Genomic DNA, 27,342 nt, shown 5'->3' on the forward strand with positions numbered 1-27,342 from the left:
CTAGCCTGTGCTCAGGAGTGGATGTTTGAAAGCTCACCGTGATGGTGGTTAATTAACAAGGGCCCTTTCAACATCTAGAAGCTGTTGTCACACAACCTTGGCATGGTTTTAGCAACAGAGGGTCCTGTTCCTTCATCAGCAGAGGGGATGAAAAGAATTAATTTGGGCCCCACTAGTTAAACAGGTTTCCTGTAAACTTTTACATATGCCAAGTGTTGCTGGTGTTTTAGCAGGGCTCGGCTGAAGGATATACCACATCTCAATGTTTACACATATTATCTTAATAGAAGAACATCCAACTGGCTACTCTGCCAACTCAGTTATGGAAAAAACATACAATCAATCAGAAAAGAATATTGTCTTCAACACAGGCCTTTAATCCGGGGATCTTTCCAGGCCACACCAAAGAACTAACATAATTCTAAGACTAGCCCTCTCCTTGGAGAGGGGTGTGCTGTCTGTTTCTCTCCAAGATCAACCAATGACACTGAAATTAAAGTTCTGGAAAAGTGGCCATTGTCCCTTTAATAAAGATATGAAGAGTTCTTTTTCCTGTTAAGGCAAGAATTTCATCCTGCTGCTAGGATCTAGTAATGCAGCTTTGATTACAGAAAAACACACAAAAAAAGCTTAACTGCAGTTAAAACTAAAGTATTACAATTTTAAGACAACTTAGAATTAAAAAAAACTAAAACAAAAAAATCCAAACAGTCTCCTTCTGATTACCTATCCTGAGTCCAGTTTCATAACAGATTTTGAGGTACAAGACAATAAATTAAAAGTTCATTCCAACTGCAGAGATCAGCCATTCCCTCAATGCGATGTCTTCTTTACTCCCTTTCCAAATTTGGCATCGAGTCCAAGGCCTGGGAAGAGAATAAAATAACCCATGTGCATAGAAAATTGTTTCACATTCTTCAAACAAACGTAACGCATGGAACTTAGTGAAAAATCAGAAAAATCAGCTTAATAGCACCAGTCTACTAATGGTCGCTCAGAGGCAGCGACTTACCCAGTGTGGGGAAAAAATAAGACAGATCAAAGCTAGGAGTCCTGTTTTTCTTTTCCTGCACTGGTAATGCTATTGACACTTCCGTCCATCAAGAGTGTTCTAATACAACTAGACTTTTTTTGACCAGCATATTTTGTTAGCTCTCCCCTCACTACGCATCATCCCTATTTAATAGGGGAAAGATCTCGGGCGTTTGCTTCCCAGACTTACCCAAGAACACCAGGACTGTCCCCACCCACTGCATTGTACTGATGGGATTGGCAAATAGAACGACGGATGCTAAAATGGTGAAGAACTTGCGGGTTGTGGTGATGATGGAACAAGTCAGAGGTCCGAAGTATACCACAGTCATGAAAATAAAACTCTGTAGAAAACAAATAGATGTTTTTTTGTCACTCAGACTAGAAAAAGTACAACACGGATCATATTTTCAGATGAAAAGCCATTGAGCCAGAGCTGAAAGAGCCTTATTTCAAATTCCAATTATTTGCATATAAATGGAAACCACTTTTACTCTGAAGGTAGCCTGTACAGCACTCAAGCACCAAGCAAAGCAACTGAAAGCAAGACAGCCTGACTTTGCTGTTTCCCAGCTGAGCAAACACATCCCTGTGAAGGCTGCAGAACACTGGAGGTGTATTTACCTGACCCAGTGCACTTGTCAGGCCAAACAGCAGGATGTTGTAAATTATGCTGGGGTAGCGTTCCGTAAAACTCAAGAACTCCCAGAGCTCTCCAGTGAACAGTATCCCTGGAAGAAAGATCCAGATGAAAAGTGTGAATTACAAGCCCAGAGGCAGCCTGAGCAGCCATTGCCTACACAGTATAATTCCAGTTTATGCTCATAACCCAAGAGGAGCTACCAAAAGCAAAGACTAAACTCCACACAGTGGAAAATAAAGAGAACAGGAGAACCAGGGATCACTTCCCTAGTTAATTAACAAAAGAAGCAATCGATGACTACAGATCCAACTGTGACAAAATAGTCATAGAATCTCAGAATGGTTTGGGTTGGAAGGGACCTTAAAGATCATCTAGTTCCCAGCCCCCTGCCATGGGCAGGGACACCTTCCACTAGAGCAGGGTGCCCAAAGCCCCATCCAGCCTGGCCTTGAACACTGCCAGGGCGCTACTCCCTAACCGGCGCAGAAAGCCACACTGAGTTTGCTTCTCAGCCAGTGCAAAAGCACCATCGGGTAGAAACCCAGGCGGTTAGGGCTGGAGCACAGAGCAAGCCGGCAGGGAGAACTCTCCGGAATGAGCAAGCCTTGGGCAGCTACACTCTGCGGGAAGTAGCGTCCTCTAGCGAGCACGAGACAAGCTACACTGAGCAACCATGACTTTCTATATACACAAACAAAAAAACCCCAAACCAAAACATAGTTATTTGCAAAAAGCATTCTAGGCCCATTTTTGGAGCCTGACGCATAGGGTGTCCCAGGGCAGTCTCTGGGCGCGGTGGCTGTGGGTTTTGCAGGATGTTCCTTACCAGCTCCCAGGAACAAGGTGGACCACAGATTAATATTCAACATCATGTGATTGGAACCCGTCTGGTAGTGAGCTCTCATGTGGTCCTGAGATACACCTGTCAGCCCATCCAAGGTCAGTGACAGCAGCTAATAAGAGATAAGAGACAGCAAAGAAAACCTTTGCTCTTTATGTCTTCTCTATGGGGAGAATCTATGGGGGTTTTACATTTCAATCACCTACTAAGCAGCAATTATGTGACCATTACGTCAGCATTCCAGGCTAAGCGGGGTATGCATGTACTCATGCACTGATGTCATATCACAGCTTCCAAGAGCACCCTCAAACCCAGGTGTCCGCCTGGGGAACCATTTCCACATCAGCTTTAGGCTGCGCTTGAGGTACAAAGGACACAGCCTTATCTGTGCTGTAACAGGCCTGTTCCTCCTCACCCCTGCTGGGGTCACCTGCACGTTGGCAGTACTCACCAGCAGGAGCTCTCCATAGCCAAAGACATGGTCATCGCTCCCAGCACCCTTTTTAGGTTTGTACATAAACAGGGCCACGCCTGCAACTATCAAGAGGACGCAGAGATACTTGGCCGGTGGATACTTCTTCCGCAGCAAAGTCACTCCTAAAAGCATGACTGTAAAGAAACAACATCACAAACCACTCCGAAAACCCTCTCCAAATTTAACTTGGCCCAACAGAACAACATGCAGATAAAATGCCACCTGCTGTTCCTGTGGCAGAGCAGACAGAAGGGGAGAGAGGCACAGAAGGAGTTTTCACCACAGAGGTGCTAGCTGAGGACACAAGAAAGCCACACAAACAGACACGAAGAAACGTGAAATTTGCTTACCTGGAATGGGCTTACAAGATTTGCCTAGGACCTATAAAAGAAAGCCTGTATTAGCCATCTGCATGCCATCACCTGCCTGCAAACAGAGCTGTCGTGACAACACAAGGGTGGCCACGTGGGATCAGACACCCTGACGCACCCCACCAACAAAACATATCAGACACTTAAAAAAAGAGAAGACAAAAAATCCCACCACAGGGAACTGCTAAATTAACTGTGAGGGTTTCAGAGATCATTTCAAGCCCTCTAAAATTAGTACCAGCTCCCAATTAGCAAATTCCCATAATTTCTAGGGATTGCTATTCCCTTTCCCAAGCAGTCTGAAGTCTCTTATCCCCTCTCCAAGAACCCAGTGCCAACCAAAACATGGTGATACAGCTCCACAAAAGCAATTAGGGAAAAATAAGTGTCAAAAATCAGTTTTCCTCCACATCATTTCACCAGCTGGCTCTTCCACAGCATTAGCTTGGTCACCACAGTGCCCGTTTTTGGGGTACTCTGAGTGTCAGAGCAGCACAGAGCGCTAAGCTGTACATCAGTACTGGCTACCCCTCGCCCTCGCAGCGCCTGCCCTGTGCCACCTGAGTCGGGTAGCTGACGAACTGCAGAGCCGAGTTGCTGGAAACCATTGCGCCCAGGTACGAGAGTGAGCACGTGGCATACAGCCAGCTCCGAGTGCGATCTGCTTTGACAGCATCAAAGAAACGGATCACTGGAAGGAAAACAAGAAAGAACATCAGGAGGGCTGTGAACAGCCGCCACAGCCATGAAGTGCCTTAAGAAGGTCACCAGAGATGCGAGGGACAACGCACACCGGCGCTCCGCAGTAAGAGCAGTGGCAACTGTGCCCTCCAAAGGGAAAAGTCCCTCACCGGCAATGCGCGGCCGGGCTTCCCAAGCCACAGAGCCGCTGCGTGCCCAGGCCCAGCCGGCAGCACCCCAGACCCGACTTACGGAGCTTGGCGAAGGCGGCGTTGATCACGCACTGGATGAACACCAGGGTCAGGGCATACTTGAACTTCTCCTGCTTCGCGCCTTCCCCGTACCGGCCCCGCGTGCTGCAAGAGCGGGACATGGTGAGGCCGTGCTTGGGCCCGGCCTGGAGCAGCCGCCCCGTGGCACGGTGGGACCCCGGGCGGGACCCTCCCCTCCCCGGGACACGGCGGGACCCTGGGCGGGACCGTCCCTGGGGAAGGCTCCTGGGCCGTGGCCGCGCCGAGGCCCGCGGTGAGGGAGGCCGCCCCCGGGGCCCCTTCCCCCGGCCCGGCGCTCACATGCTCTCCTGCAAGATGCCGTAGTAGAAGTAGCAGGCGAAGACGCCCAGAAAGCAGACGGGCAGGCGGAGGCGCTCGGGCAGCGCGGTGCCGTTGGCGCTCGCTCCCATGGCGGCGGCGCGGCCGCTCAGCGCCGGGGCCACGTCCAGCACCACATCCCGCAGCGCGGCCGGCGGCGGAGCGGGCTGCCTCATACGCCCGGCCTGCGCCCGCCCGCTGCCCAGGGCCCACCCGGCCCCGGCCGCGCCCGCCCGCCGCACTGCCGGGCCCACCGCGGGGCGGAGGCGGGCGGGCGGCGCGGGGAAGCGGGCGGCTCCGACAGAGCGCGGCGCGCCGAGGCCTCTCGGGCTCCCGCAGGGCCGCCCCCACCGCGGCTGAGCCGCGCTCGGAGCCGCGGGGCGCCGCTGGGGGCAGGCAGCGCCCGGGGCAGCCCCGCGCCGGGGCCCTTCGCTGCGCGCGGCCCTGGCGGTGGCGCATCACGATGTGGAGCGCGAGGATTGGCTGCGCTGGCGGGGGCGGAGCTAGCGGGCGGTCCCTGGTTGGCGTTCCCGCCGTCGCCTGAGCGACTCGGGCAGGGCGTGCGCGTGCGCACCGGACGGCGTTGCCCCCGCCCCCCCCCTCGGCCACGGCCCACCGCGCAGGTCCTACCGCCCGCCCGCCCAACGCCTCGTGGCGGGGCGCAGGGGCTCCCCCGCCACCCGCCGTCCCCGGGAGCTGCCGCGGGCCGCGCCTGGGGCGGAGGAGGCGGCGGTTCGCAGCTCCAGGCGTTCCTCCGCAGCTGGCCGTGCTCTTTTCCGCGGCCTGAACGGGCTGGAGTGGAGGGGGCAGCGGTTAAACACTCACTGCCCCGGCCCCCGTGAGCCCCCCCCCCCCCCCGGGCACGGCCTCAAAGCTGCTGGTACTGCAGCTCCAACACCTGCTAAACTCCTCCCAGACTCCAGTATAGACTCAACGTATTAAATGCCAACGAAGCATTTTGGATGCTCGAAATATTTATTTTGCTTCCTTTGAACTGGCAAGACCAGCATCGGCAAAGAAAACCCCTTTAAAACACAGGACAAGAACTCCAAAGCTAACATTCCTCCTATAGGCTTTGCAATACATACATAAAATATAAACTTCAAACAGCTGCAAAAATAGTGTCTTTGGAAGAAAATAGAGTTTCTACATCAGATACAAGAAAATCAGCTTCTTCAATACAACCCAGAGCCGTTGCAACAGAACACAAAACCAAATATTTTGTCAGGAGGCTTCACAACCAATGTTCCCATGTTACTGCATCACCTTCTAAGGCAACAAACAGGCTGGGAGAGCGCTGCGGGGTGCGCAGTGCTTCCATACAGCCACCCCCAGTGAGGCAGAGGGGTCCCAGAGCCCCCTGCACCCATCCCCACTCAGCCAGGCTGCCTGGGCTGGAAAGCAGCAGGTAGTTTCTCTACAGCAGCAACAACCCCCCTCCCAGCAGGGACCTTTGGGCAATGCCCGTTTTCACTTCCCTGCAGCACAGCCAAGGCACCTGTAACCCTGTCCGCAGGCACAGGGAAACCAGGCAGGCAGCTCCCTCACCCTCAGTCACACAGGCTTTCCAGTGCACGGATCTGTGGGAGCTGCATGCAGTCACCTGTGCTCCCCAAAACACAGCGTTCCCCAAGCTGCAGGCTTGCTTTGAGGGGTAAAGGTGCTCAGGGAGGCACGGTCAGGGATCTGCTGCTCTTCAGCCCTCTCTGTGCTCAGAGGGAGATGAGCAGTCCTACTGGTGCAGATCCACACCGTTTCCTGCCCCAGTACATCCAGGGGCAGTGGTCCTACAGGCCCCTGCAGGCTACGGGGTGAGGGGTCCTGAGGGAGCCCCACCTGCATTCTCCCAGCTCAGCCTCACTCACAGAGCCACTGCACAGGAGTTTGCCTCTGCTCCCTGCAGCAGCGCCCGGCCGCTCTCCACCAGCAAAACAATCACACAGGAAACAAAGACAATTCAACACAGGAAAGTGCTTTCACAGGGGAGGCTCAGAGAAACAAGCCCCTCCAGCAGTGAGTAGTCCCGTGGCACGCTGGACTTCACAGCTTCTATCATCCTCAGAGGCAGCCTGCTGTTCGCAGTCCCAGGGCTGCCTCTTGGCTGTCACATCCCACCTTCAAGGCACTAGTCTCCGCAGGCTAGCAGAGACACACTGATGAGCCATAGCTGCTGGTGCTGGCTATGGCTAGCTTTCCCAAAGGCTTCACACCACCAGAGAGCTGTGGAAGACGACGCTCTCCTCTGCCTGGCCATGCTTCCAGTGGTCATAGTTCAGTGAAGGAGACTGGGACACCTCGCTGAAGCCTTCTACTGCAGCGTCCTTCCGCACCCCAAGGAATGGGGTGGGGGGTGTGGCCTGACAGGATGTAAATGTGCCTGTGCCAGGGCTGGAAGAAGCTGGAAAACCCCTGAAGAGGAAGCCCACATTTGGGAAGAGGGGCTTCACCAGGCTCACAGGGCAGAAGGCAGAACCAGTGGGGTTGAAGTGCACTTTGTTCTTATCTGGGCAGGAAGGCTGGAAAGGCTGATCAGGGCTGGGGGAGCTGAAGGAGAGAGCAGACGTGATGAGTAAGTGACACGCCCAAGGGCACCAAACAGCCACAGGGAGTTCACAGCACCACAGACTGGTGGGACTGGGAGGGGAGCTCCGGGGGTCGCCCGGCCCAGCCCCTGCTAGAGCAGGCTCTCCCCCAGCAGGCTGCACGGAGCCGCCCGGCGGGTCTGGGTGTCCCCAGAGACGGGGACCCCGCAGCCGCTCTGGGCAGCCTGTCCCAGCGCCCCCTCACCCTCAGGGCAGACAAGGTCTCCCTCATGTTCAGGTGGAACTTCCCGCGCTGCAGCTGGTGCCCGTGGCCCCTTGTCCTGGCGCCGGGCACCGCTGAGAAGAGCCTGGCCCCGTCCTCCTGACACCCACCCTCCAGATATCTGTAGGCATCGTAAGATCCCCCCTCCGCCTGCTCCAGGCTGAACAGCCCCAGCTCTCTCAGCCCTTCCTCTAAGGAAGATGCTCCAGCCCCCTCATCATCCTCACAGCCCCTGCTGGACCCTCTCCAGACCCTGTCTCTCAAAGTTTTGCACTCTTCCAAGAGCCTGACTGAAAGCTGTACTACCTCTGCGACCTGGATCATGCTTCAGGCACAAAGCAGCACGAGGTGCCTGTTTTTGTTTTGAAAGCACACTTATTTACAAGAGAACCACCTCTTCTCCTCAAGAGCCTCTGCTGGCTAAGAAAAACCTACTGCCTGGGAGGCACAAGGAATCACAAGATCTTTCTGAGCATGTCTGAGGGTTAGCACTCCAGCTTTCAGCCCCTCTCACCAGGACCTGAGCAGCCACATTTTTGTGGGAGTCTCATCCTAGGGGCTGCTCCCTACTTTTCGAACAGGGTAGGGGTGGCAATTGCAGCAACAGAAGCCTCAGCTGCCCCCACCCTAACATCCTCCCCATAGGACCACCCTCACATGAGTTCTCTTCTGCCAACAACTCCTCATACTTACGAAGCTTCTTCAAAGGCCCGGACTTTCTCACATCCCTCAGGAGGTTCCCGTTTAAACATGTAGCTGTGGTTGGGTCGAGGAGAAGCAGCAAAGGCTAGGACTGGTGAAGGGCTGCCCTCTTCTAGTAGGGAAGGAAAAGCAGATTGAGAAATTTTTAAAAGAATCCAGCAACAGTAAGTACTCAACACAGAACACCTTCCTTCTAGACCCTGGGGCTACAGGCTACAACACTCCAAGTCCATGGCATTGTATCTCTGTAGTTCCCAGCTCACACCCTCCATCCAGCACTGGAAATCACCCACCTGGAAGGTGGGTAACTACTGGAGCTTTAGAAGTCCACTACAGTTGAGCCAAACTGGCAGAGACCCTCTCTCCCATCTCAGCTGCAGCTTCCAACCTGGCACACAGGCAGGGAGGAGCCACTGCACTGAGGTTTTCGTAGCACTGGCTTCCTTTGTCCCCCTGGAACTCCCAGCCCCTTGAATGTCAGCACTTACCTTTCTCCTTTGGATCTGGCTGCACCTCATCTGCTGCAGAGGACAGCTCTCCCACTGCTAGTCTCACCGGGGTGTGGGGAGAAAGGCGGAGAGGCACAGAAGGAGAAGGAGAAAGAGAGAGGCTGCTACAGCTGTCACTGCCAGGCTCCAAGGTGAGGGATGCATCTCGAGAACCTCTCTGGGCAGGCGCTGGTGCCCTGTGGCCATCTGGGACATCCAATATCTAGGGAGGAAGCCAAGTCTCAGAGGAGCAAGAAATGCCTGCCAGAAGTGAAGAGGTTTAGCAGCAGTTGCACCTGCAGACAGCAGCTGCCTGGGGTGCTGGATCCAGGTACAGGCTGAGCCTCCACTTCGGGGAGTGAGGCAGCCCTCCGACACCAGGACATCAGTCCTTCTATACCCTGGAACGCACTTCAGTTCTAAGCCAACTGGCATCACTTTTCCCACATCTCCACAGCACAAAGCCGCCTCTGGATGCCAATCAAAGTGTCTTAAAGCTGCCAGTGAGGTGTCATCTATCCTCAGATTACTACTGGCTGATCTCTCATAGCACCAGCAAGTTCTAAGGAGGGAAGCCAGCAGCCACTTGACCCAATTTAGACTGTTACATGCCTAGAACAAACTAAAACTAGACACAGAGGCCGTCCCCACGGCCAAGAAACAGATACAGGCAGTGTCTTTAGAGGAAAGCATTTCCAAGACCAACCAGAAGATTCAGGGCAATCTTGTGACCTTCACTTACCCGCAAAAGCTCTTCGTCTCCCTGTTCCTTCACAAATGCTTCCTCCAGTTCCTGGTTTAGCCCTTCCAGGCTCCTATGCAAGCAGGGGCTGAACCTCAAAATGGGACATGAAGAAAGGAAGCCTGAAGGAGTGTCCTGTCACAATCCAGAATCAAAGAAGTTAAGAGAGTTATATCTGCACAAATTCAGCAGTTACATCCTGTTCCCACAGCTCTCCAGGGCTCAGCCAAAGTCTTTCAGGAGGCTGACAGGAGAAGACTGACAGCAGAGTCACATAAATCCACTAACTGTAGATCAAAGCACAGGGACATGCTGAAGAGGTGGGAGGAGAGAAAAACACCCAACAAACCCATCTCCCTTCTCAGGCATGAGAGCAGAAGTCTGAGGGGAAAAAAACAACCCAGGTGGCTTGGGCACCTGCTCTCCACCTCAGTAGGACACACAGTGACAGCAGAGCAGGAGAGACGTGAACATACCCTGAGCGATCCAAAGACAGCATGGTCCCCCTGAAGCGGGGAGCTCTTCTCCTTTTCTTTGCCACTTCTGCCATTTAGCTTTGTTCGCTGGAGCTGTTGCTTCAGTTTGGCAATCTAGCAAACAAAGTTTCAGCTACAGACAGGGCAATACACCTCTACCAAAAAAGGATCATGTCTTGTCTCTCTCCTCCCCCTCTCTTCCAGCCCACAGGGAAGTGCCAAAATAGAGACTGTTTCAATCACACAAGCAGCAGCTCTGGCCACCTCTCCAGAAGGATGGGCCAGAAGCACTCACAGGGCCTTGTCACAAACCTTCTTGCTGCAACGTGGCCGGTGCCTTTCCTCTAGTGGATCTGGGTTAGTTTCCACCTGCAGCTAGGAACCAGGCCCTGCTGGAACCTACGTATGCCACACCACCACCAGCAATGCACTGAGCTTCAGTGGAGCTCCTTTACAATAGCTACAGGGAGCCAACAAGATCAGTCTTTAGCTGAATCGCAGAGCGTTAGGCATGAGAATGAGGGCTGAAGTTGCATCTTCAGTTGTTACCCTGTCCTCCCACTCCCCTCCCGTGCAAGCAGGAGCCTCCTGTACAACAGCAACTAACACAGATCTTGCTCAAGTATCAGAAGCAGTCTATTTTACCTCTCTGCGGTGATCTGCGCTACCCCAAGAAGCAGAACGCTTGTGAGCACTGCAGCTGGCCTTCCCCACTTCCGCGTCATGCCAGGACACTGGAGTCTGAAGTGATGAGAAACATGGCTGAGAATAATCACATTTACTGGTTTAGAGACTGGTGGTAGAGTCCAAAGAGTAAGTGATCAACTACCCTCCGTTCATGGTCCTGTTCCAGTCTCCCCCCATTAACGCAACACTCACTAGCACTAGTGTGCCTTAACAGATAGCCATCTTTTTGTATTTGCCAAAACAAAGCCATTTTGGCCAGATTTGCACCTACCAGGAGACCAGACCTCACAGACCTATGTGGCAAGAGTCTTGCCCACAAGTCAGTGGCTTAATCACCGCAAGTACCTGGTGAGATAAAGGGCACCAACCCATTACCCCAGAGGAACAACTGCAGCCGCCCCCTGTACTGCCTGCACAGGCTCTCATCTGAGCAGCAGTGACGCAGGGTTTTAGGCACTCATTGTACCAAGAGGAAGAGCCTCACCCAACTGTGAGAACACACAACGTGCTTCTGAGACCTCAGGCTCCCGTATCGAAGTTCAAAGGCGCAACCAAAACCCAAGTTTGGCCTGCAGACTGCCTGCTGCTGCCGGAGCACTGGAAGAACCCAGCGGCCTCTCCAGCTCACATCCTTCCATCTGCAGGGCTGGCAGCTCTCAGCTGACTCTTCACACAGAAAACCTGCCCCAGCCCCACGCTACACAGCTGTTTTCCAAGCAACAGCTACATTCTGAACATCAATGGAAGTCAGAAAGGGCTGTTAAACTGATCAGAAAAGGGTGGGAACTTCCTTTCACTGAACTCGGCCCCCTCGGCAGAGACTCCAGGATCCTAACGGTCCCAAGGCACATCATTCTCAAGACCAGCCATCGTTTTTTCCCCAACATTACACTTCAGTGCCTCTCAAAACGCTCACCCTGTGTCACTGCCGCCTGCCATTTCTGTGGGAGGCTTTGGATGATACTTCCCTCCTCCATCCTCAACAACAGGCTGCCAGAAGGTGCAAGGGCCTGAGAACAGTTCCTCTCCAAGCAGCTTAACTGATCTCCCCAGAGGCTACTGCAAGAAGAGCAGCTGTTTTAAACAACCCTGTTGAGTCATGGGGATGACAGAAGCTTCTTCTCTCAAAACAGGTTTTAAAATCTATTTAAACTAAAGGAACAAGGCAAGTTACCGGGATAGGTACCAGATTTCCCTTCTGTGAAGGGATACAGGTGGTCTCTAGGCAAAAGTCCAAACCTCTCCTGACATAACAGGCTCTGAACGAAACTCCTCCTTAGATACTCCCCTGTAAGCAGAGCACACTGCGCTCCCCACAGCTAAAACCATTTGCTGCCCAGGTCTCCATTTTGCAATGCCTGTAAGCAGCAGACATCACCACGCAGTTCTTTTCAACCAAATTTTGTGTGTTCAGTTTGGTTTGAGAGAGGGAACCCGTTCAGCCTGAACCATTGCTCTGAGGTCCTGCTAAGCTCAGAGTACTTGGTCACAGCCACCCCTGTGCTCCCCCAAACCACGCCAGAGGGAGCAAAGGCACAGACCAACACAACAGGAAATCCTATGGTGAAGACCAACGTTGCAGTTTCAGCACATGGCACATCTGATCTCATCTCCTGCATCAAACATTCTCTCCTAAACAACTCAAACATCATTATTTGGCCATTATCCCAAAACACTGTGTCATTTTATATCTCGGTAAGAAAGCTAAGGAGAAGAGGCAAAGGTCTAACAAACAAGACCACAACTGTATCCTGCATTATGACAAGAAGCGAGTCCGTGGGAAGCTGAAGTCCCGCTGCTAAGAACAGTCTTGCTTTACAAGAAGTTCTCAAGTCACTGGGAGTCTCCTGAGCCCTGTTTGAAAAGCCACTTATTGCAGCCTATTGCTGTGCTACCCCATGCACTGCACCAGTGCTCACAAAAAAATTGGGGCCTAAAAAGGAAGAAGAGATGCTGTTTGCAATCGGAAGGCTTGAAAACGAAGAGCACATACACGTCCCACCTCTCACAGGCAGATTGTCAAGGCAGAAGGAAATTACAGAACCTTTTGTACTAACTGTGGCAAAACCGCTTCCTCAGAAAAATGAGAGAAAAAACCACGCTTTGCACAGCAAGATAAAGCCGCAAGCTCCAATCATGTATAGTGCTGCCATCCTCACCCCCACGCTGAGCACCTGCAGTTGTATCTCTCACTTAACCACCTTATGATAGCAAATCTACAGAGCTCTGCGGAACAGCTGATTAGTAGCTGAATAAGGAGGGAACTAAACATGTACTGGCTAGCAGAGAAAGTCCTTAATTTGGTAACTATTAAGCCTGAAAACATGGAAGGAGCAGCAAAGTCCTGGAGGTTACGATGAGAACATGTTGTTAATACACATGGCAGTCTAAAACCAAGGACTTTATTCCCAGCTTTCAACAGACAAATCACTTGACACAGTTGTGTGTGAAATGGTGGAGATGCCTTGCAACAGGCCTATGAAACAAGCACAGCAGTGAAAATTAGCATTTGCAAGACACTTGAAGGTAATCGATGAAAGACTGCAAGGACACACCTCGCCTATTCACTGCAGAGATCAGCTCCACACTGATCTCCATGCTCAGCAGAGTCCAATTAATCCTGGTATCTTCCATTCTGGGAAGAAGGAGGTGCCCCTGTTCTCCAACCCTTTCTCCAAGAGGGCTACATGCAAGAAAAACTAATTAGCCCCAAAACACTGGGGTTAAGTGTTCCAACCATTGCTGATGGAGACAGAAAGGAAGAGTGTGCTTCCCTGACACACATAAACTTAGATAAATTCTTTCCCTTCCTTTCCAGCACATCTTCTGCCCTCAGCAGCACTCCTGGCCACTAGAACTGAAACAGAATCAGGCAAGAATACTTTGGAAGAGGACAACGGAAGCTGGAATCCAATTGAGAATTTCCTGCAAACAGCCCAGTAATAAATTGCTGAATAGCAAAGATCAAACAGCAAGTTAACAGAGACTGAATGTGCTAAACCAACCTGTTAAGCAAACAGATGCTCTTATCCTAAATACTTTTACCTCTGCAGATAGGCAAGCCCTATTTGCTGCCATACAGTAATATTTACAGATTGCTAAGAGTTCCTCGAGGTCTGGAGCTTTTCCATTCTACAGTAGAGAGCTGCGCCATTCGTGCTAGTGAGCCCTTCCATGGGAGCACCCTTGACTTCTCACCAGCATGTGGCACGCAGCCTGCGAGTGTTACATAAGAACTTGGCCCAGGACTGCAAGCCAGAAAAAAAAAAAAAAAAAAAAAAAAATCAGCCTTAAGCCAGTACTGGATAAGAAAGCCAGAGGCCATCTGCCTCCAAGCAAGGCCAAGGAAATTCTAACTCTGCGCTGAAGTGGAAACCATCAAAGTTGAGAAGCAAAAGGGGAAGAAAAGCCTTCCTAGAAAGTTGCAGCTGGACAGATGGAAGTTTAATGCCTTCCCTATTCACCCCCCATTTACACAGCTCATTTCAGTTCTGCAACCCTCTCCTGGCCCAGGGGCTTCACAGGCAGTCTGCAGGATGTTATACCTGGGTAGCTTTGTCACTCATGCACAAAGTGGAAGCTCCTTCAGTGTCCCTCGGCCACTGACCCAATAGGTACGAGCCCACGATGGTGTCTAATGAAGAGGTGCGCCGCACACGGGGCTGCCGAGGACGGCAGGTCTTCTCCACAGCAGCAGCACAGGGAACGCTAGCTAGACAAGAGGGAAAAGAAAAGGCAGTTATTCCAAAGCCAAGATTCAGCAACGGCTATCATAATTAACAAGCCCACGTCCATTACAGAGATCACAAGAAGGGAACTAGCACATACAGCCCGGAGAAGTCCATTTATTTTGCTTATCACCAAGAGATTGCTCCTAGAAAAAAAGCAGAGGTTTTTATTGCAGTCCTTAAGTGACTGCTTCAAATCATTGATTAGACATTCCAGTCAAAGTTGAGGTAGCTCCCACACAACCAAGTGAAATCCTCTGTGTGTTCATGTTGCTTTAGCATGAACACTGTAGAAAAAACCCACCTCAACACGGTCTATAAGGCCACATTTCTTACTAGCTGGAGTGCCCAATGCTCTTAGCTGTGGTAAGACCCAAGACCCCGCATGCCTCAGTTTCCCCCAAGGAAGCATGCTATTTTGCTCGCTTCCAGTTTCAAGGAGGCCAAGAGAACATCTGCAAAGTTCTGGATCCTCCAGCAAAACTACTTGGGGCATTAGTGTGTGCCTTCAATCAGCAAGACCAGAAAGGAAGATGCACAACCCATTCCCTGTCATAACCCAGCGCTGGCAGTGCCCAAGCTCAAATTCAGAAGCTCTGGGTCTGCCCAGCTTCCAGGAGATGACCACATTACCTTGTTCAGACATTACTTTTGTAACGGTAGCTAGAAATACTAGTCGCAGAGGTTTTTAAATATAACTAGCTTGAGATTGTGTGTCAGCACACCAGTGCAATCCCATTGCAAGCCAACAGCAGAGAGGACGGAGAGCCAAGCGCACAGATCGGCAGGCTACAGCGAGACACACAGCGCGCGCTTTGCAGCATCCTCCCATCTCCTTCATCGCATCCAGGCCAGCTCCAAACTCGAGATGATCAACACATGGCCCATGGGCAGACAGCACAGTTGCCCTCTTCTGCAGCCCTGTTGTCACCCTTGCAGCTGGAAAAAAGGTGTTATCACCAGAACCAAAAAGGTAGCAAGAAAGAGGAGAGCTCAAGCCAGCAGGGAAGTTTGTTTGCATTTCATTTTTATTAGACATGCAAATTACCACGCACATTAGCACCAGCCCTGTGGCCTCCTGGCAAGATATTAAGGCCATGCATAGCTCTCTGCTCCAGGTGCCTTGTGTACAGACATTCTCTCCTTCCTCCCCAAAACGAGGGTATAGCAGGCAGGTAGCGAGTTAACCACACTAAAACCAGCATTAGAACCATTAAGCACTTTGTTGCGTTTGCCAAATACCTCTGTATACAAAGGTGCTGCGGCTCAGACTGTTCCAGGGACATGGCCTGTTACATACATCTTTTTATCAGCTAAACCACCATTTGAGCAGTGAACTAGAGTTCTAGGCAAGAAAAGGGTAGGAACAAAAAGCCGTGTGGGAGGGCAAGAGAAGCATTAGTCCTTGCACAACAGCCACCTCATAAGGTCCACAGTGGATTAAAGACTTATTGTGCTGGGTCCAGCTGGCGTTTCTAGGCACACTCCCTGCTCCCAACACTTAACAGTGAGACAGCTACACTAATTTAGAAACTCATCAGTACTCGCAGCTTCCTCTTCAGTACTCATTTCCCCACAGAGGCTACGTTACTTGCATCTCCATTACGTATGGCTTCAGCTGTCTCTTCCTCTCACGCTGCTCTGCCAAACGAGGCTGCTGGCAGAAGAACCAAATGATGTTGCAACAGGGTAGCCTCTCTCCCGTGCTGTTTTGACAGCACACACCCCCCACCAAGCTCTCCCAGAGGACCCCTTTGACATAACTACCGCATCCAGAGTGACCAGAGCCACTCTTGTGCTCCAAACCTTCAGCAGAGTCAAAGCCAGCTTGGAAGGACTTCGAGAACAGGCACAACCGAGGGCAGAGGAGGCCTCCTATGGTCACAACTGCACCGACTGCGCACAGCAGCTGACAAACATCTAAAGCTATTAATGCATGAACAGCAAGAACAGTCACTGCTTTTCATGAAGTACAACTCTGATGCTGAACAATTCAGTTTGCTTTAAACAGCAGCAGGAACCAGCAGGGCAGCAGGCAGCTGCGAGATGCAGGGCAGGGTGCTGCTGGAGGCAGGCTGCCCCTCCTTACAGAGCAGAAGCTGTGTGCATGGCCCGTTGTTTCGGGCACAAGGAGGAGGGTGCGTGAGAGGCGCTGAGGCAGGGTGGAGCGTCCTGTTTACAGCTCCGTGCTATTATCATCCCTCCGCACCCAGCCTGTGCAGCTGCCACCTGGCCACAAGCACTGGAGCTGGTCCGAGCCAGCTCCACAGCTGAGAAGTGTCAGGTTGTGGTGCTTTTACTTTTCATGCGACAGTAACACTGCTGCAGATAACAGAACTGTCACCATATCTGCAGGAGCCGTTTGGCTGCCTCCAACTGCTGCACGAAGCTCTCACACAGCCACAAGTTAGAGACTGCTGCAATGCATGCATTTAGAAGTAGAAAGTTTTCAGTAGTGGAGTTCTAGATTTGCAGTGTCCCTAGCTTTCCCAACTGCATCGACATCAGTCAGCTCAGAGCTTCCTAAAGAGTCTCCCTCAGCCAGCCAACCTCTGCATCTAAAAAGAGAAAATAAAAGTCTTCAGTAAACTTTTAAAAATTTCCAGGGTCAATTTTCAATGCAGAATACTTATGGCTGAATCAAAACACAATGGCAGGCAAAAATAAAGTTCCAATTACTACTTTAGAGTTGTAAAATTTTCTTCCTTCTCTCTCCAGATTTCACCCTGGAGAAACTGACCCTTTAGTATCAGAAGAATTTAAGGACATGCTGTTCAGACCCTGACATTTTTAGAGGACGTCCCTGCAAAGGCCTGTCTTAAGGTGATGAAGCATAAAGTAACAGTCCATATTTAAATATAATCAGCTTTCATGTTAACTGTGCAACAAGGGGCTCTCTCAGGTTTTGCCATGCAGGGAAGCTTTCCCTGCATTTTTTAGTATCAAGGTCTGTCTAATGGTTTTGGATGCAGTTTTCAGTTTACTGGCTCAAGCAAGAGTTATAGGCTTTCAAGACAGAATTTCTCAGGGAGAGTTTTAGCTGAGATGAAGCCTAAGAAACTCTGTCACTAAGTTATGCAAGTATCTTCCACCCCACTGTAACAGGAATTAATCCTAACTATTTAAGCTCTGTATCTGCTTCCCCCATCTAAATCTTGTAATGCTCTTTACAACACATCATCTTATTCAGATGATGCTCCTGATCTGAGGGGGCAGCAAGATAACAGAAATGCCTGCAATGAATTTCCCATGGGCATTTCAAGACACAGCAGGACCCTGTGACACAGAACCACCTCTTTCAGACAAAATACACACACCAAACCAGGCTGCTGGATATGTACCAGTGTCCCCAGCTGCACCCCAGCTCTGCGTCCTTGATCTTTAACATCATCCTAGACAATCTAGCTGCAAGATCTCTATATAAACCAATTTTATGCACAACAGTTACTCGGACACAGTTCAGGTAGCACAAGCAGAAGGGACACAGAGCAGGAGGTAGGGCTGGTACACAGCAAGAAATCCAGTGTTTATCCTTCTGTTCTTCTTGTTTTAAAATGTAACTGGACAAGAGACATATACAGGACTTCCAGAGGATGTTAAGAACAGTGATCTATAAGCATTCAGGGAACTGCACTTCATCTGACCTCACTCTGCAAGATAGCATTTGATCAGGCAACTTACCTCCTCTGAGGACCAAAACTACTTTAACTGGACATTTCCAGTGCAGTGACAAACAGCAGAAGCATTAGTGAAATAAAGAACAAAACTAAAGCTTCAACATCATAACGATTTAAATCTCATTTCATTTTCTCTGCAGTTTCATCATGTTGAATCAAGTTACCTGACAGGTTGTTGCAAATAGGTCAAAAATTTCTCAGCAGCGAGCAAACTTCAGAAATATATCCTCAGTTTTTATTTAATTGTTTTTTTCCAGGTGGACCAGGTAAAGGAAACCACATGTCCTGACTGCTGCATTAAAGAAATGAGACAGAATCAGTGATTTTGGAACAGTCCCAATCTTTAACATAGCAAAGACTAAAAACCCTTACAGGGAAAGAACTGCCTTTTCCCAGCATTGTGCCTTTACTGCACTCTCTCTTCATTCAGAAGAAACGTGAAGATTCAAGAAACCACGTTTGCAACCATTGCAGTCAGCCTGGGTACTTCCTCATGTGCTGCTTCTGCATAAGGTCTTCTCCAGGAGTGCTTTATCTACCCCACAATCTGAAAGCAATGCAGGATTATGCAAGGAATAAATTCTTTTGCTCTGCGAATCCCAGAAAGCCTAAAAGAAGGTGAACAGGCAGTTTTACTTGTTTGTTGTGAAATTTGAAATCCTGTGCTTCATACACTACAGAAATCTGCAAACGTGCCAGAAAATAGAAACATTTTACAGGAATTCACGGCACGGTCAGAGCTAGCTACCAAGACAGGAATGAAGGCAAAAATCAAAGAGCTGGAGAGGGGCTGGGATGAAAGTTCACAGAAACTGGAGACAAAAAGAATCTCTTCCCCACAAAGACAGCTACGGACAGACCTTTTAAAGTGGAAGAGACATGGGGAAGATCTCAAGCTTTAACCAAAGACAGAGTAGGAAATCCAGAGAAGCCTGCCAGAACGTGCTTACTCAAGGTACCAAAAGACAAGCAAGGCACCTCCACAGAAACCCCACAAAAAATGAAGCCAAGCAGGGACGCACAGAAGATCTCCAGTACAAGACAGGCAGCGGCAGGATGACCACAAGCAGCCTCTGAAGGCCGGACACACTCTGCATACCACGAAAAGAAAAATCTCACTTTATCCCAAAAGCAAGAAAGGAAAGTCGTGTGCAGTAGCAATGTGATGGGGAAGAAGAATACAATAGAAAAAGAAGAAAACCAAACACAATTTGTATGTATGGGTAGGAAAAAAAAGAACAATGTGAACGCTAAGGGGCTTCAGAGGAGAAGGACGCTGGAATTTATGGGCAGATTAAGAGATAATGATACACACAACCCTCAGCTGCTCCTGAAGAGTTAACACGTCCACAGCAGTAATTTCTGGACCAACTCTTTTCACCTCAAGTCTCTGCAAAGGAAGTATTCTATATATCTCTTCCCCACCCCCTGCCCCTCCCCCCCAATATTTTAAAATTATAATCTTTTTGCTTTTAGAGAAGATTTATAACTGAAGGGAAATTCACACCCATGCCAGGATGGGATTTCATACCTCTTTGCTCATTTCAGTAAACATTAATGCAGAAATGCAAAACCCTCAGAGCACTGAAATCCATTGCACCTTCCGCTGCGAGGCAGAAGCTGTGGTTAAACCACACTGCCCCTCATGACTCTTGCTCAAACTGTACACACAGCCCAAGACACCCAAGAAAGTACCTGCTGTTCCCAAAGCACAGCCCTCTAAGAAACCCACGAGAATCTTTCTCTGCTTCAGTGCTTGACCCGCACAGAAAAGAGCAACCCACCGAGCTGGGTGCATCAGAAAACAAAAAACCCAGGGGCAAAGAGGATCCTGCACCAGGCTGGGGAGCTGGATTCCCATCTGATACAACCCAGCAATGACTTGCCCTGCAGGCTTCACTGAACCGGCCTCCGGGGCTTCACAACTGGCCCGGGAGCACAAGGGAAGAAATTCCAAGCTTTGTAAATCACTCCCCTGGTTACAAGCTGCGTTAAGAGAGTACAGCTGGAGAGAGCTGCCCAAAGGACACAGCATCTGCAGATATCATTGAAGGAAATTAACAGGGGACACTAGCAGTTCAACCTGTCTTTTTTTTTTTGGACACAGACACTGTTAAACAGTGAGTCCCTCCAACACAGCTCAAGGCCTGAAGCTGAACGAACACCCAGTTGATGGAGGAGAAGAGCGGAACTCTTCATCTTTAACTTAATTTTTACAAAGTTTGTTTTGCAAATGATAAAACAACCTGAAAAATTTCAACATCCTCAAAGTCTTTGGTTGAAGTGCACATTTTACTAAATCTAGCCAGATGCAAGGAACTACTTTGGTGGGATCTTCAAGCAAGCCCATCTCGCTGGGAGTGCCTCTGGACCGGCTTTACACTCTTGAAATTTAAGTAAGAGCTACAAGAAGACAGATAGGCAGGCAGCCTCATAAAGAGTGGTTTAGGAGCAAGCAAAAACTTGTTCAAACGTTAGTCCTTTAGGACTTGTTCACTCTGATCCTGGAGAATACAGATGACTAAGGAGCTACCTGAATGATCCGTGTCATCCATATCAGAAGAGTGAAACCCAAGCAATGAAGACAGAGCTGTGGGTTTGGGCTTTTAACCTTTTTTGTTAACTCTATTTAAATCAACTCCTGATAAGCATCTAGAAATCAAGATCACTGCAAGGGGCAGGGCCCTCAACCCGAGGATGAGAAACCTTTGATTCTCAAGCCCTTGGAAATCTTCCAGTAGAGACAAAATAAAGTAAAATGAAAACAAAGTAAGACGTCTTTGACATTTCTACTGTTATAGACAAGGTAGAAAACAAGGGAAAAAGAAGGTTTCCTGTCCTTTGTATGCATGACAACATAAATCACATCAACACATTATAACAAGCCCTCCTCCCTACTCACAGCCATCTCTATGGCTAGCTGCAGTTAAGCCATCTGCCTGGAGGGCCCAACATGAAGCTACTGAAGCAACTTTTCAGCAAGGAAAAAAGAAAAGTAAATCACATCTGATACACCTTCCAATGACCCTCCCATGCCTTTTCTAACTGGGAAGCAGGACACCAAAGCCAGTATTAGCTCAGCATCACAGCTAGCCTAAACAGCATAAGCACAACAGCATTACACATACAGCTGTTGTACACAGTAGCCTCAGGCTCAAGCATGCCAGGAACTGTATGAACTCTGTAATTCCTGCTCCTGAACGGATGGCACACAAGCTATAAGAAACTGAGGCACTGGGAAGAGAAGCAGCTTGCCCAGAGTCATGCAGCAGGTTCCAGACAAGCATGGTAACAATTACCTCCCATTATTTTCAAAGGATAGGCTAACCACACAACTTTCTTTGAAATTTTCCTCATTTCCTGTACAGTCAACCCTGCATTATCAGGTGGTTTGAATGGCAACACAAGCTTAATTTTTAATGCAAAAAGGCCTGATTAATATAAACACCAAGAGGGAATGTTATGGGTCTTTCCTGGAGATCTTTCTTACAACTGTGTATCCCACCAAATCAGCATTGTCATCTTAAAACTGCAGGAGCAGTGAAGGAAGTGCCAAGATCAGCTCAGTGTAGTCAATGCTGCCATTTATGCAGCATTTCAACATCCGAGTTTTTGCATAAAGAGAACTCATTGCACTTTGGTGCTCGACATTATTTCTCTCACAGGGTCAGGCCAACTACTTGTTTTTTCTTTTGCACCATGTAGTCTGACAGTAAAAATGATTACCACACCTGGAACAGAACCACTTCTCTGCACAAATAGGTATCCAGGTTCCTCCAGTTCTCTACTCACCCAACAAATGTTGAAAACTTTGCTACAGCCCATGCAATTGTGCTAGATAAGCCCCAGCTGAAAGAAAGGTTCACAAATAAAAATCCATCCAGGGTAAATGACCTGAGAGCTTCCTAGTTCCTCTGGAGCATTCTGCTTTAGAAGGGACAGATCAAACTGACTGCATAGTCCTATCCCTTCCCCCTGCAAATTTGGTTTAAAATGTCATCTCCAGCATTTTAAAGCAGAGAAAAACTTGTTTCACCCACTGAATGTCAACACCAGTCAAGATTAGTTATAGATGTGTCCTTTGTTTCCCCTTTCCCACACCCGTATCCAGAGGCTAACAAACTGGGAGCAGCAAGTTTAGACTGAAAGTATGATCTGTATCAGCTAAGGACTGCAATACCATGAGTGGGCTCCAATTACTGTGCAGGAAACTTGTTCTACATTAAACAAAGCCACCTGCAATACTTCACCTCCAAACCTGAGCCATGTATTGTATTCAGCTGTGTTCTGCACAAAGACTGATTTGATTCCATAGGACAGAGGCAGGATTCTTCCTGGCTAGTGCTGCAGCAGGACATCTTCAAGATTTCCCCATCCCTCAACCAGTCCCTACATGAGTACTTTTTCCCCCTCACCTGTGCTTAACCCTTTAATTCCATGAGCCTGCTTACCAACAGCAAAACTCCAGAGACAAAGGCAGAATTACTTAATAGTGATGAATCCCAAAATCTGGAAATGCAAAGCCTGTCAAAGCAGCTATTTGCACAGTGCAGCTGCACAATTTTCCTGTGACAGTACTCTACATTCCTGCTTGAAGAGTCAATACCAACTGAGCTGCTACTTCTGAGATACTGCTTCTCTAAGATGAGCTCCTTCACTTTTGAGTTGGGTGCAGGATATAAACATTATGAATCTGTGTCCTTTGTTCACTTGCTTAAGCACCCCCTGGAAAACTACAGGTGTTAAACAGCATGAAAGAAAACTCAAGAGCAGACACCACAAACATCTGGACAGTTTCAGCAAGGAAAGCCTTTATACCCCATCCCCCAGGACACAACACTCCATCAGATACCAACTGCTAAAGTGAACACAGTGAGGCCTGAAGCACTTAAGATATTCAGCTAAAAAGACTGAGGAGGGGAGGAGACCCCCACACTCCTTACATGATGCCTGTAGCAAAGGGAGGAAGCAGAGGATGCTACTGGTAACAGCTCTGCTGCATCACTCCCATGGAGGCAGCAATCCCACAGCACTTTCAAGTGGTAAACAGATATTTTTATTCCTAAAGAAACGCTTTCATTTCGCTAAACATACACTCAGTAATGCCAATGAATAGTGTCCCACTCATCTGCCTCTGTAATATGCACCAGGCACGGGTTTAATTCAGACACCAAATGAAGATATTTGGCAGTCCACTCAGTCTCTCTAGCAGGATCCACAGAGCAAAAACAACTGGACATCTCAAAAACAGGCAAGTTCAGCAGGCAAGCAACAAAATCCCATCTAGATGAGTCAGCTCAGCCAACAGTAACTTCCTGAAAAGCTAAAAGGCACCACATAATTCTGGGGTTGTAGGGGTGGTGGTGGGAAAACTTGTGAATTTATTGAAATCTGGTGAAGAGAGGCTATGATTAAAGCTTTGGTTTCACAGAGAGTTGGTGGGAAATACATGAAGTGCAAGACAGAGGCTTTGTCAAAGCCATTCATGAAACCCCCAAATCAAGCATTTAGGTCTACAGGTGAGGACTTGCATCTCTGCACCTCACTGCTGATCCTCTTACACCACACTGTCACTGGTACACAGGTACACCCTTTCACCTCCCAAGAAATCTACTCCAACACCATTCAGAAAAGCAGTTGGTAAGGTAACTCCCGGATCAGCTATCCATCCCATCTTATCCCTACGCATTTACATAAGGAATGCACTGAAGGAGTCTGCTTGACTAGCAATGTGTGACATGATTTTGCTTTTCCACTATATTCCATCTTCTCCCACTCTGTGCATGAACCAATTTAGATGACTACAACTTCTTACCTGCTCACATTCACGAAATTCTATGTTCACCAATGGGTCCGCAAATTAAAATTTGGGCTGCAATTTAAATAATCCTTTTTTTTTCACTAGTGTCATACTGGAGGGGGGGGGGGAAGGGAGAAGACAAAGACTTCTCAGTGTCTTGCTTAAGAAAATTAACTGGGGTTACTGGGCAGTGCATTCACAAATGTGAAGGCACAGGTCTCAGGAAGGCTGGATGCAAACGTTGAAACTCTCCCACCAGCACATGGTTCTGTGTGGGCTTTGGAGGAAACAACTGAGGCCACAAACAGCACAAGCATTGCCGTTAACAGATTTAAACTTCAAAGTCTCTACAGAGCTCACTCCACCCCAGACAACACATAACCTTGCCAGTATCACAGCACCTGCAGAGCTCTGACTAACCCCAGTAGCCGCCTCTGAGCCACCTAAGCTGGCAGAAACAGATGCAACAAGGATGGGTCCAGCCTGCACCTGAAGAGGATCACACACTAATACACTACCTGCTTCACCACCAAAAGCCACATCACTGAAGAGATAAGCAATTTAAAAAAAACAACACACTGACCCCAATGACATAGATCAGATCCATCACTACAACTCCCAACATCCTGGATTTCTAAATAGCAAGTCAAGTCCTTTTAAAATATTCTTAGACCTCCTTCCTGGCATCCCACAGCTCTAGCTCTTCCTTTTAACAGAAGCCCTTTGAAAGACTCAGCAGCTGCTCCTCATCTCAATGGGATCCCTCTATTATCTGAGCAGCTGCAGGATCAGACCCCAGATCACTCCACACCTCTTCTTCCAGCAAGAACCACAGAGATCCGCAGCAGCTAACCACCATGCAGCTCGAGTGATTCAGTAAGTCTGCAGAGTCAAATGAGGAAGATTTGACAAAGCAGCAGATTTCCACGCTGAGCCCCAAAAAGGTAGGAGCAAAAGTGTTAGATTATGAATCACCAGGGTATCAGCTTTTGGTTAAACCCTGCCAGTTTACTGCTACAGCTCCCACACATGCAGGCAGCAAACTGAAGCATACAAAGAGCAAGGAGGCAGAAAGCAATGAAAATTTCAAACTTCCAAAACTGTGTAGATGAAATGACTATGATCAAGAGGAAAAACTCAAGCTCCTAAAGCCGGTACAGTGAGCTACAGAGCCAGGAAGAAATGAAGGCCAGCAATCCTGGTTCATGTCAATGGAGCTCCAGCCGTTTTGCCCTCAGAAAGCTGCATGGTATTCACCACACTTTGGAGCAGGTACAGTACAGAGCCCTAACAGAACTAAGAGATCACAGGCAGCCTAGCTCTCCCTTCTTTCAGATTTGCTTTATTTTCTTACTAACAGCTGAAGCTACTGAGTAATTGCCCTATTAACAGCGACTTCACCTCAATTTCAGCATACCACTGAGAGGGAAGGCAAGACTAGCACTCCGAAGAATTTATTCCATTAACTTGTTTCACGTGTAAATTAAGCAAAAAAGCTTTTTAATAGCTTCTCTGATCAATACCAACCCTGCCAGTGGCAGGAATGACCGTTAAGTCTCAAGCAGTGAAACGCAGGAGACTTCAGGAAAGGACACTGATTCTCACTATAGGATGGGCTGCAGCACTGTCCTCTGCAAAGCCGATTAAATCGCTCCTGTATTAACCAAGAGACCAGCGCTTTGAACAGATGCCACGAGGATCAGCTGGCCCAAAGCTTGACAAATATTTCTCTCTGTTCCAGAAGTCCGTTTAATTCAAACCTAACCCAAAAAGTGTTTCACTGCTATTTTAACGCTTCTTGAGATAGTGAACGGCCAAGAGCCCAACATTCAAAAGCAGTCCCGTGAACAGCCAAAAGTAATACGTACATAAAGAAAAGCCAAAGACAGTTACTAGGTCTCCAGAAAGTTATATTTAAATAAGCATTCCTGAAGCGGTCAGAAAAAATCTCAGTGGTGCAATTAGGGACAAATTGCCATCAGCACAAATCAAATTATTACTTCTTTATGAAGCCAGATCAGATGCATAAAATACAGGACTCGAGTTTTTTGCGAAACCACCTCCGAACAGGCAGATCCCTGACCCGGCAGCCCGCAAGCAGCGGCACGTCCTGCCTGCACCGACGCTGGGGCCGGGATCAGAGCTGCCCCTCCGTGTGCGACCGCAGCCCGCGGGAGCGCCCGAGCCACCTCGGCTGTTCGGGGACGCGGCCCGCCACTCCCCTTCGCTCACTGTCTCTTCTGCCTTGTGTCGCGCCCCACCCCCCCCCGCCCGCCCCGGTTTCTTTTCCCCTGTCCGCGGTTCGCTCGGTTTTTTCACTTCCACCCACGCAGCACCGATCAGGACCTTCCCCAGCACACGGCGGCATTCACCAATGCCGGACGGGAGGTGCTGGCGCGCACAGCCCCGGAACCCCCTCCTGCAAGGGCCGAGCACGGCTTCGTCTCAGCTGCCGGGGCCCGGGGCACAGAGGCGCTCCCCCGCGGGGGCGCGCTGCAGAGCGGTTCGCACAGGGACTAGCCGCTGCGCGCGCCCGGGAGGTGCCGCTGAGAACCGGCGGAGCGGCTCTCGGTACCGCTTCAGAGCCCCACCCCGGGCCGGGGACACTAGGCTTCCCCGCCGCCCCGCCTGCGCACGGGAGGTGCCCGCTTCCACCCACCGTTACCTGCCCGGCCCCCGTCTCCGCGGCGCTGCTGGAGCTGGAAGGGGACGGTGGCGCGGAGCGGCTGGAGCCCCCCCACTCCGCCGCGGCAGTAGGGCGCACCTGCCATCCCGCCCGCCCTCCCGCAGCACTGACGCCAGTCCGCCGCCAGCAACTCTTATCAACGCTGCGGGGGCGGCGCCGGCGGGCGGAAGCCAGCGATCACTGGCTGTCCGTAGCCAACCGACCCGCCCCCTCCAACCAAAGCCAATGAGCGCTCCCTGCAAGCTCCTCCCATGCACGAGCTGTAACAGCAGCCAATCAGAAATGCAGTCACCTTTAATAGGCGTCAACCCTCCGCCAGAGCCAATCAAACAGGGAAGAGATACTCACGCCCTGCCCTCTCCCCCTGCAAACGGCGGCGGCAGGACCAATCGGAACAGGGGACAGCGGTGTAAAGCCCGCCCTACCACGGAGGAGCCAATCCTAAGCCTCTTCCAACGCCCCGCCCCTTCCCCGCGAAGGCTAATCAGAGCGTTCGCCCTCTGCCTCTGGCGGGTCACGTGGGCGGGCCTGGTTTCTCTTTCACCTTGGGAGGGAGGCGCGGCCCCGGGCCGCTGCAGGTCCCAGGGCGGCGGGGGCTACGCTGCGTGCAACGGAGAAGGAGAAATGCAGGAAGAAGCAGAAAGCTTAAACATAGTCAAGATCATAGTGCAGGCCTCTAGCACTAAGCTCCCGGCCCCCCACCCACGGCCCTCCCGCTGCTCCAAGGGAGCGGAGGCTTTCATCAGCTGGATGGGGTTTCCCCCCTGCCATTTTCCTGAGCTCTGCGCTGAGCACAGTGAACATCGCAGCGGGCGTTTGCCTTTCAACTAAAAAAACCTGCTGTGGAAAATTCTAATACAAGTTTTACTGCGGGGTGAACTTCCAATTGTATGTACCCCTCCGCCATCTGAAATTCAA

At 50.0% G+C, this 27,342-nt stretch overlaps 2 protein-coding genes across 12 annotated transcripts in view; both read right to left on the reverse strand.

Moving 5' to 3' along the window:
* Nucleotides 1-356: 356 nt before the first annotated feature.
* On the reverse strand, nt 357-4,987 carry SLC35B1 (solute carrier family 35 member B1). Its single transcript, XM_056362404.1, has 9 exons — nt 4,616-4,987; nt 4,296-4,399; nt 3,923-4,053; nt 3,342-3,372; nt 2,968-3,125; nt 2,502-2,628; nt 1,657-1,763; nt 1,223-1,376; nt 357-866 (listed from the first exon to the last, which is right to left on the reverse strand). Exons 1-9 carry the CDS (start codon nt 4,807-4,809, stop codon nt 814-816), a joined length of 1,059 nt encoding a protein of 352 aa, XP_056218379.1. The 5' UTR covers nt 4,810-4,987; the 3' UTR covers nt 357-813.
* A 602-nt stretch (nt 4,988-5,589) lies between these two features.
* FAM117A (family with sequence similarity 117 member A) overlaps nt 5,590-27,342 on the reverse strand; it is a 32,231-nt gene continuing 10,478 nt past the window's right edge. For 2 of the 11 annotated variants that reach the window (XM_056362721.1, XM_056362720.1), the window contains 7 exons: nt 14,079-14,245; nt 10,492-10,587; nt 9,847-9,960; nt 9,371-9,505; nt 8,629-8,851; nt 8,132-8,252; nt 5,590-7,177 (listed from right to left, as the gene is read on the reverse strand). In XM_056362721.1, coding sequence (XP_056218696.1) covers nt 6,838-7,177; nt 8,132-8,252; nt 8,629-8,851; nt 9,371-9,505; nt 9,847-9,960; nt 10,492-10,587; nt 14,079-14,099 — 1,050 coding nt within the window. In that variant the 5' untranslated portion in view covers nt 14,100-14,245 and the 3' untranslated portion in view covers nt 5,590-6,837. Of the gene's footprint in view, nt 7,178-8,131; nt 8,253-8,628; nt 8,852-9,370; nt 9,506-9,846; nt 9,961-10,491; nt 10,588-14,078; nt 14,246-18,102; nt 18,231-26,397; nt 26,554-27,342 lie in introns of those variants that run through there. The other 9 variants (XM_056362716.1, XM_056362715.1, XM_056362719.1 and 6 more) reach the window with 8 other exon arrangements.

The sequence above is a fragment of the Falco biarmicus genome, chromosome 17, assembly GCF_023638135.1.
Source record: "Falco biarmicus isolate bFalBia1 chromosome 17, bFalBia1.pri, whole genome shotgun sequence".
NCBI classification, from domain to species: domain Eukaryota; kingdom Metazoa; phylum Chordata; class Aves; order Falconiformes; family Falconidae; genus Falco; species Falco biarmicus.

Bases quoted from the DNA above. Each gene is read 5' to 3' on its own strand.
- SLC35B1 (XM_056362404.1), bottom strand. From the start codon at position 4,809: ATGAGGCAGCCCGCTCCGCCGCCGGCCGCGCTGCGGGATGTGGTGCTG. The intron at 3,126-3,341 runs GTAAGCAAATTT...GTTTCTTTACAG, and splicing joins ATCTTGTAAGCCCATTCCAG to TCATGCTTTTAGGAGTGACT. The intron at 1,377-1,656 runs GTAAATACACCT...TGTTTTCTACAG, and splicing joins TGACAAGTGCACTGGGTCAG to AGTTTTATTTTCATGACTGT.